This window comes from Cryptococcus neoformans, chromosome 3, assembly GCF_000149385.1.
Source record: "Cryptococcus neoformans var. neoformans B-3501A chromosome 3, whole genome shotgun sequence".
In the NCBI taxonomy this organism is placed as follows: Eukaryota; Fungi; Basidiomycota; class Tremellomycetes; order Tremellales; family Cryptococcaceae; genus Cryptococcus; species Cryptococcus deneoformans.
In genome coordinates, this window is record NC_009179.1 from 1474613 (window position 1) to 1484025 (window position 9413).

General features: G+C 50.9%; 3 protein-coding genes across 3 annotated transcripts in view; 2 read left to right on the forward strand and 1 right to left on the reverse strand.

Moving 5' to 3' along the window:
• The window catches only part of CNBC5090 (hypothetical protein), a gene marked incomplete at both ends in the record, with an annotated part of 1371 nt that extends 950 nt beyond the window's left edge, over positions 1-421 (forward strand). The window contains 3 exons of the mRNA XM_771361.1: positions 1-24; positions 77-319; positions 377-421. The exon at positions 1-24 is cut by the window's left edge and continues 852 nt beyond it. Of these exons, the coding sequence (XP_776454.1) occupies positions 1-24; positions 77-319; positions 377-421 (312 nt within the window). The remainder of the gene's footprint in view (positions 25-76; positions 320-376) is intronic.
• Positions 422-755: 334 nt separating this feature from the next.
• Positions 756-4081, reverse strand: CNBC5100 (hypothetical protein; the record flags this gene model as incomplete). Its single annotated transcript, XM_771362.1, has 3 exons — positions 756-1132; positions 1204-3911; positions 3963-4081. 3 exons carry the CDS (start codon positions 4079-4081, stop codon positions 756-758), a joined length of 3204 nt encoding a protein of 1067 aa, XP_776455.1.
• A 221-nt stretch (positions 4082-4302) lies between these two features.
• Positions 4303-8719, forward strand: CNBC5110 (hypothetical protein; the record flags this gene model as incomplete). The annotated part of the gene is made up of 6 exons (XM_771363.1): positions 4303-5508; positions 5557-7686; positions 7740-8203; positions 8261-8442; positions 8492-8607; positions 8669-8719. The coding sequence occupies 6 exons, from the start codon at positions 4303-4305 to the stop codon at positions 8717-8719; spliced, it is 4149 nt and encodes a 1382-aa protein (XP_776456.1).
• Between the last annotated feature and the right edge of the window lie 694 nt (positions 8720-9413).

The following is a 9413-nucleotide window of genomic DNA, read 5'->3' on the forward strand; positions in this document are numbered from 1 at the left end:
GGTCGAACTGCCCTTCTTCAAGCTGTAAGGCACTTTCGAACATGTCAACAAACGTATCAGCTAATGATTTCTCTAGCTTGTGACGTCTGAGAAGCATCAAAAGTCTCTCTTGGGTGGTATCGAACGCCTCATCGGTCTATCCCCTTCTCTCGAGTCTCTTATTGCCGCTGGCACCACTTCCAAGATTCTCATGGTATTGTACCAAGCTGATATCATCGAGGAGGACGTTGTTCAGCAGTGGGGTACCCACGTTAGCAAAAAGTACGTGGACAAGGACAAGAGCAAGAAAGTCAGAAAGAATGCCGAAGCCTTCCTCAAGGTAAGTTATTTTCTGATCTTTACAAAGCAAGGTGAATATTGACAGAGTTCATTTCAGTGGCTCGAGGAGGCTGAGGACGAGTCTGACAGCGATGAGGAGTGATCGTAGATTGTTTCTCGTCCCAATCTTATTTCGTTATCTTGTGTATGCGTGGCATGAATGTTTTGTAACTGTTTGGAAAGTTCCCCATATGATCGATAGCCTGAATTTATGCAGCACTACAATGACAACAGAGCCTTTTATAATAAAATATGATTTTCCTATCCGTGCTGGAAAACTACCTATGATAGGGACAAATGCATAGACGCCAGAACTCGGCTATTTGGTTCAGGATGTTGTGGCTACACAATATTCTCCCCCCACCCCCCTACCCCTGGGCTACCGGAACAACAGCAAGTGCTGATCGATCATGCCAAATTCAGCCTGATATCCTTGCTTACAAACTCTTTTGATTCTGCATGTCCACCCCTGGTTCTATCGTTTCTGGCAAGCTTTGCGTTGCAGGTTGACTCTCGACAGCATGATGCTGTGGCGAATGTTCTGGTGGTCTCTCAGCTTGCACGACCTGGGTAGATGTTTCTTTCTGTTCTTCCGAATTGATGGCTGTGCCGTCCCCGAGAGCCTCTTCGGTCGTACGACCTTGCTCGGCCTTGACAGGCACACTGTCATTCTTTTCTTCCACCTGATTATGTATGGCGTCCGTTCCGCTGACGTCCTGGTTGGCAGCCAACAGAGTTTTCATTGCTCCAGGGGCCTTCAAGTCACTGTATTGCAGTTTCCCCTCGGTGAAAAGATCGCCACATGAATTACACACTGGCCCCGTAAACGTCAGTAAGGCTCATCCATTTTTTAACAAACATGAACTCCAATGACACCAGACGTACATGTTCCTTTTCCACTCGGTCCTCTTCTCCAAATCTTAATTCCCTCTCTTGCGCAGCCTTCGCATATTCCTTTTTCAATTCCTCGCCTTTGCTTTTCTTTCCTTGCTCCTTCTCCTCCACCGGCTCTTCCGCGCTTTCCCAAAAGCGCTTTTTGAGCACTGGCCTCCACCCGCTCATCAAGCGCTTCCAACGAGACAGGCATTTCGAATCCTACCGTTTCTTGAGCTGTCTTCTTCTTCTTCCTTCTCCCGAGACCGTCATCGAATTCTACATCTGGTGACCATTGCCTCACGCTATCCCGTCGCCCCTCCATTTCGTTGTCACCCTCTTCAACATGATACAGCGGTTTGGTAGATATGGGATAGGGACGCGGAGCCATTTTATCTACTGTTGCATCTACAAGAGCAGCAGGCGGAGAAGACGGACGGGTGTGTAAGAAACGACGGGGTTGTCGAGTGCGGCCCATGAGAGATGAAAAGAGGGACGTTTTGTGCAAGAGGTATGCTTCTCTGATCTCTGGGTCGTCGGCAGGGTGGGTTATAGAGTCTGGAGCAGGCGGCAAGACGCCGATCGCCGACAAGGCCATGATCTCCGCCCGGTCGACCAAGGTCATCACGTCTTTCATTCGCCCCCAGATCTGATCGTCCACTTGGCCCAACCTGATCGTGATTGCTTTCAGAGGTCCATTTTCAGGGAGGAAGTCTTCAGCAGCAAGATTAAGTAACTGGACGTGGTTCTGGGATGAGGCATCTGACAAAGGTAATGGCAAAGGCTCCTCCTCTCTGACATTTTCATTCGTCCCAGCTTTGACTTTACTGTTCCAGTCCTCAGACCAAGGTACTTTTTTGCCCAATGACGCCCAGTCAACCTTGTTCCATTTATTAGCCGGCACAAGAGTAGAGATGAGGACTGTTCCAGGGGGAGGATTTTGACCGGGAAGTTGAGGAAGAAGCGGAAGCTCTGGTGTTGTTGTTGTCGTTGTTGTCAAGCTGGGTTCTTCGATGGGCTTGGTCTTGACTTTGGGTGGTGCCGGAGAGGGGGAATTGGCATTGGTTGGGCGAACATGGGTACGTCCTCTGCGTTTTGAGTGTGACTGAGCCTCTAGCTCAAAAGAAGACGATTTTGCAGAAGACTGTAAAGCTTGCAGTTCTCTGGAGATGGCCGCCTGGGCTGCTGGCTGTGGAGCCACTGTTGGATTTGTATTGCCATTGGTTTCCAGGGATTGGCCCAAAGGCAGCGTAGTGTCGGGAGCAAGATGGGGAGGTTTGCTAGTAACCCAATCCCCGCCAACACGGCTGACAAAACTCCTTGATCCCAAGGGGATTAAGAATTTGTCTGTGGGATGCTCTTTGAATGCAATCAACAAGAATGGCGGTGGATTAGGGAGGTTAGGTTTAGGAGGTGGCGCATGCGGGGACAATGGCACTGCAGAAGACGTTGATGCTGATACAGGGATAGGAGAGGGGACAATCCCAGGGACAGGAGAAGGGACTGAAGGATTGGCCGCCTGGGAAGCGGGCACGGAGCTGGGTGCATAGGAAGGTTGAGTAGCGGTAGATGTCAACGGTATGGTGGATGCTGCGGCCGCAGAATCGAGAGTGGAAGGGCCGATGGGGCCTCCTCCCACCTGTTTAGGACCTTTCATCTCAACTTCACTGTCCCAATCAGATTCTGCATCATCCTTCTTGTCTTCCTTGTCTTTTTCAGCCGGTACGACGGGTGTAAGAGTTGACGAGGAAGTATTTTGAGAAAGCAAGGGAGCAGGAGCAGATGATGTGGGCTTTTCTGATAGACTTGATGGCCCTGGAACTGCGGGAACAGATGTCTTTGAAGCGTGAGAAGTACTTGCAGCAGTCTCCTTTCCTTTCCCTTTCAAAACCTCACTAGAAGCAATGTTCACACGCTGCGGTGCTAGATCGTCGATTGCTTCTCCTTTGCTGAGTCTTGCTACTGCTCTCCCTAATCTTTCCAACTCGTCTTGGTTGGCTGTGCTACCCGCCGCTTTGTAGATAAGAGATGAAAGCCATGGGTGACGAGAGGCAGCCTGATTAACGAGTTGGATGAGTTGGGGCGAAGCCGCTGTGCGGTTTGTCACGGCCGGTCCCGGTGCTGGGGGCCGCATGCGAGGAGCGGACGGCCCAGCAGTGGCGACTGTTGGCCTTGCCACCGAAGCGGCGGGTTTAGGTGTAGCACTCGGACCTGAATGTGTTCTCTGTCGTTCCTTTTCTATCCCTTCTCGCCTCTTTTTTTCCCTCTCCCTTCGCTCGCCTGGTTTGGCTCTTTCCTTCTTGGGCTTATTAGCTCTGGGCTCAACAAAGCGCCCGACCCACAGCTCTGTGCCGTGAAAAGACATTGGGCCCAGAGACAATGTCACACGCGCGATGCACTCGATCTCATGGGCTGGAGGTTCAGGTTCACCTGAACGCTTGCGCCCCTTGGGTTGCGGTGGGACAGGTGTCGATGCTGGGTTGGCAGGAGGCGTTGCAGAAGGAGAGGCCTCATTGAGCAGATCCCTGGGCCCGTGATATTCTCTAGTTGGGAGGGGATGAACGGGAGGCGGCGGGGTCGGGAACACGAAGACGCCTTTTGGCAAGGGCTTTGCCCTAGGCTTATTATGAGACGGTATGGGCGGGTGGGAGAATGCGAGGGGGAGGAGGGATGTGAGGTGGTGGTGGCGTGTCTGTATCAAGGAGTATGGGAGAACAAGGCTGGCAAGAGAAGGTAAGCCACGGTTGTCAGCGTGGGCGAAGAGCGCGTACCTTTCTGCGAGCGGTGGGAGCTGCTCGGCGTCTTGGCCGTGCGGCTCGGGGGACGGGAGGGTCGGAAGCGGGAGGGGGTTGTAGGCGGGTGTCCGCAGCAGAGCCTTTACCGAGGCCATCCTAGTCCACGCTGCTGGCTGATCGGTGATGTATCCGGCAGAAAGTCGCCGGAAGATCTTCGAAAGCGCAAGCAACGTCCGGATCAAGATATATGTGATGACGTGGAAGATGGGGTGATACGTAACCACGGCGGGGAAGGCCGCGCGCGTCGAGGAGGTTGTTGCGCGCAGGGGGAGAAGCGACGAGGGGGCAGTACCATACCGTCGCCGCGGGGAGCGACATGCCCAGCGCCGCCCTCTCCCCCCCGACAGCAGCGGCCCTCGCAGCCCTCGCCCTCGTACTGCTCCCGCACATCCCCCGCCTCCTTTCCTGTGCCACACTCTGTCTCTCCATCCTCGCGCTCGCTCTCGCTGCCTTGTTCTGCGCCGCCCTCACCACTGATTATGCCCGGACGCCACAGCTCCTTCGACAACGCAGCGCTCTCTACCGGCTGCGTCTCAGCCCCGCGCCTTCAAGATCGCCAACAAAGTCGCCCATATCCTCCTTCTCTTCCCAAGTGAACGCCGCCATTTCCGCTTTCTTAGGTCTAGTCGTGCAACATTTTGTCATTCCATGGTACTCTCGCATATCCCCTTCTCCCGACTTCCCCGATGCCCTCGAAGAGCTCATCCAAAACGCCATCGCACAAGTTGCCGAAAAGTCGGACAAAGTGGACTGGCCGTCCTTTGTGGTGTCAAAGATCCTGCCCATCGTCACAGACCACCTTCGGCACTACCGCGCAATTGAACACCTTCCTGTCGGGCCCCAAGCTCTTCCTCTTCCACTCCCACCACATCCCCACAAGGCTCTCACCGATCCGCATCTTGCAGCCCAGGCAATAGAAGAACATCTCCGCCAGACTCTGTCCCGTATTCTACCTGATCTTTTACCAAAGTCCGAACAGACCCCTGTTGTGTTCACACTCGTACAGGAGATCCTCCTCGGCGCAGTAGTCCTTCCTGGTTTCCAAATGGTATGTGAAAGTGACTTTTGGAACAGACAGATAGACGAACGAGTCGGACAGTACCTGCATGAGCAGAAGCAGGTAGATCAATTCCTTTCAGCCCTTTCTAGCTTTCCTGCCACTTCGCCTTCTGTACGATCGCCTACGGTGAGCAGAGTAAGGCGCAAATCTCATTCCAAAAACCCCTCGATCGATGCCAATTCGTCTTCAAGTCAGTTTGACGTCTTTCTCAAATCTATCAGGAAGCTGTGGACATTGGGAGAGGCTAGAAGATTAAAGGCCGATGTGGAGCGAGAATTGAGGAGTGCGAGACTTGCACTTGATGAAGAAAACAAGGAACTGGACGATGCTGGACCCACTCACCAATCGACTGATAAGGCTCCAAGCAAAGGTACTAGAAAGTCCCAGAAATATGTAGAAAGACTGGTAAGGGCCAAGTCGGCCATTGACTCTAGGATTGTCGAACTCTCGGGAGGAAGTAAGGTAAGCCATCGCCGCCCTCCGCTTGTTTACCCGCTGACTGATTTATAGCCTTCCAACTCGGGGCCAACTTTTGTTTCTCTGGACACATCTCAACCCATCTCTCTCTACTCCATCCTCTCCAACCCTTCATCTCTTGCATACTGGCTCGAGTTTATGGACCGCCGCCACCGATCTCGTCTTGTACAATATTGGCTGACGATTGAGGGCTTCAAAGACCCGCTGGAAGCGACGGGTACAGACGTATCCGAGGACAGCAAATCAACGGAGAGAAACATCCACGATACAACCATTGAAGATGCCCAGTCTCTGTACGCGACATACTTCTCTGCGCCTCAATCCGCATCTGTGTTTATATCACCACAGCATCAGCACATGATCGAAACAGCTGCCTCGTCATCACATAACTTATCGCCGCAAGACATTGCACGCGTCAGGCGAGCAGTCTTTGCTTCTCAGCGAGAAGTATATGAACAGATGGAGGACGAAGACTGGAGCGCTTTTAGTAAAAGCGAACTGTACCTCAAGGCTGTAGGAGACCTGCAGAGGACCCACTCAGCATTGAAAAGTGCTTCTACGGTCAATGCTGACGTTCAACCACCAGATAATCGTAGAGCCACTCTTTCAAGAACGCCTTCGCCAATGGCCCAGGTGCATCATTCTCTCCCTCGGCATCAGACACCAGCTCTACTTCACCGGCCCCTGCAGCAAATTACACCGCAGACTCCCAAGGTGATCAACTTTCTTAAGCCGCACTCTCCAGCCTCAGTCTCTTCCCCATCTCTTCCTCCAGGCCCTAGCTCTGTTCAGCAAAAACGCCAGTCTCTTCCCCCAGCAATACTTACAGCACCAACAACGCCAGCGGGGCCTTCAATCTCTGTAAGCGAGTTCGTCAGAGTTGCCTCTCCTCCGCCCTTTGGAAGGAGCGTTAGCGATTCAAGAGACTCGCGAAACAGCAGTTCAAACGACTCGGCAGGGCGCCGAAAAGGCAGTGCAAACGAAATGAATTCTCCTTCTCCTTCATTATCGCCGTCGTACACATCCACACCTCTGATTCTCTCTCCAAAACTTGTTTCGCCCCCTCCACCGTCTGCGAAACACTCCAGCCAACTTAATTTCCTTATCGGTAACGAGGAGAACGGCGAGTCACATGGAAGAGATAGACTTTTTGGGGACGAGCCTGACGATTCAAGGGAATGGGAGAGGGGAGAGGAGGCAAGAAGGATCGAGGCGATCCAGGCTGCCTTGAGCGAAATCATTGCAGATGATAACGGAAAGAGAAGTACTGATGGAACACCATCAGACTCCTTGATGAGTGAACGGGAAAAGCCTCGGGAAAGAGGAAATGACATGTCAAGCTCCTTGATCCTTGGTAGTGCAACTGATAAAAAAGAAAGAAAACGAAAGTCAAGGAGCCTCGAAGATTTGAAGAGTGCTTCTCTGTTGTCATCCACCACCTTTTCTTCGGCTGCAAACTTGTCTCAGGAGCCAGGTCGAAACTCAAGCAAGCTTCTTTTTGAAGATGATTTGCCAGAGGATGATTTGAGCAGCACACCTTCAGTAGAAGAAGACAGCGATATACCGCACAATGTCCCTCTCCCTGTTCCTGGCGATCTTCAGCTTACCGCCCAGATTTCCGAGCTTGATGCAAACCTGCTCGAGCTGGACAAACAAAACGAGCTTCTTTCCACCCTAGTCCGCCAGGCTGAGCTCACAGGCAACCAGAAAGAACTGAAGATCTTGCGCAAGAGTCAATCAAGTGTCCAAAGAGAGACTAGGGCGAAGCAGTGGCAGAAACAAGAATATGAGCGGGTACAGGATGAAAGTAGGCTCGTGCCAGGCCGAACCAGGGTATCAATCCCGTCCGCAGCAGTCACTGAAGATACTGAAAACACATCCGCTTCGACGTTGGGAGTCGTCGGGCCAAAACAAGTTGTGAGGTATACCATCCATGTCTGTCAGATTGATGATGGTCATCCAGCTGCAAAGTGGGCTGTGTCAAGACGGTATAATGAGTTCTGGGAATTGGATAAGAACCTCAAGGAATGGGCGAGTGAACATGGAGATCTTGAAACTACTGAAACGTTGAGAAAAGTAGAGATACCGGGGAAAAGCCTGGTTGGAGGTATTTCAGCAAACTTTGTAGAGTCTAGAAGGACGGGGCTCGAAAAGTACCTTCAGGTGAGTAGTCTCGCCAGCAGTAGTAGGTTTCCCCAAAACTTATGGCTCTCTAGGGACTGATGACATCACCTACTATATGTGACTCGACTCATCTTCGATCTTTTCTATCTCGCTCTAATTCCCTTGTCCCTTCCGCAATTAGAACGCAGCCCGCGGTCACCCAATTGACAAAGCTTCCACATAACTTGATGAAATCATTCTATAAGAGTATATCTTTAGGTCCTCCCTCGGAAGATATGTTCAATGCCAATACGGCGGACGTGATGTACAGTGGTCTTACCCGACAGATCAACGATCTCGGGGGATTTGTAGGCCTTGGTTTGGGAAGTCCAGAAGTTGAAGTCAAAGAAGGCCATGTACAGGTCACTCGAGACGTTTCAGTAGAAGGGATGACGAGCTTCACGGGTCCCATATGCGATCTGTTCATAGAATTGTTTGATCTTAAAGAGAAGAATTGGTTGAGGAGGCAAGCAGTCATTGTGATTCTTCAGCAATTCCTAGGAGGAACCATCGAACGGTGAGTCTGTAGAACAGAGAAACTGGCGGATTATACTGAATCGACCGATGGGAGCAGAAAAGTCAGAGATTATTTTCGTTCAGTAACTTCCCAATCATCTTTCTTGCGCATCATTCAAAATTTACAAGACACTCTTTTCCCTTCAGGCAAACGCCGAACATCGACTGCATCTCGTTCGGAAGAAGAAAAAGCAGAAACTAGAGCAAGGGCTGGAAAGAAGCTGGGACTGCTGATTCCAGGTACGCCCTTGCATCATCTTTCCTACACCGAACTAACAAAAAAGGAAAGACGTCGCTGCGAATATGATTGGCCGAGGAAACGCCAGGAGGGCTGCAAGGCGTGTGTTCGGAGTCTTACAAGATGAGAGGCTAAATCAACAATTGATGCTACGCATCCTTGATACTGTATGTTGCAAGTTTTCCCCATGGCAGGAACTACAATAATCTAATACGATGTGCAACATAGCTTCTGGATACAATATTTCCTTCAATGGAAGGTTCTGGGGTGACTTATTGATAGCTGTGCTTCACTTTCGTTCGTTTTGGGTTTTTATACAGGTGTAGGTTCAGTTATACCTAACGCCATCATGAACCCAAGCGATAGGTTTGGTTGCTAACAACCTACCAGGGTCGGGTTAAGCGGTTTGATGATTATGACTTTAATGCAACTTCCTTTCATTATCCCTGCACCTGATCCTTTGAAGCCCTCAAACATACCCTTTTCCACCATGCCGTACATACCCATCTTGAATCTCAGGTTACTTTGACTTTGTATCAACAGCTCTCATTATAACAGAAAAGGAATTTGTCTCCGAGATCGTAATCAACGAGATCAAGATGGAGTGCAGGGGATTAGTCGATCCCTTGGTAAACTGGGTGAAGGAAGGGTCAGACGGGGACTGGTCTCCTTCCCATCCCACCGACGCTCAACGTGAGTCCATCCTTTTCCTCTGCGGAGCATTTCTGTTCATCCTCATCTTCTGGTAAGTCATCCTCCATCCTGCTTGCCCCTGACAGAATGATGCAAGGCAAGGAAAAATCGCGTACTGGTATACAACAAAACGAATGAGGAACAAGAAGACTGGAGTGGTCAAGAAAGTGAGAGTTTGGAAAAGCGTGCCTATACCCATATTGTGGCCATTTAAGATCTTGACAGTACTTTACCACGAGGTGAGATTTGCGCAAAAATATAACAAATCTTCAAAATTGAC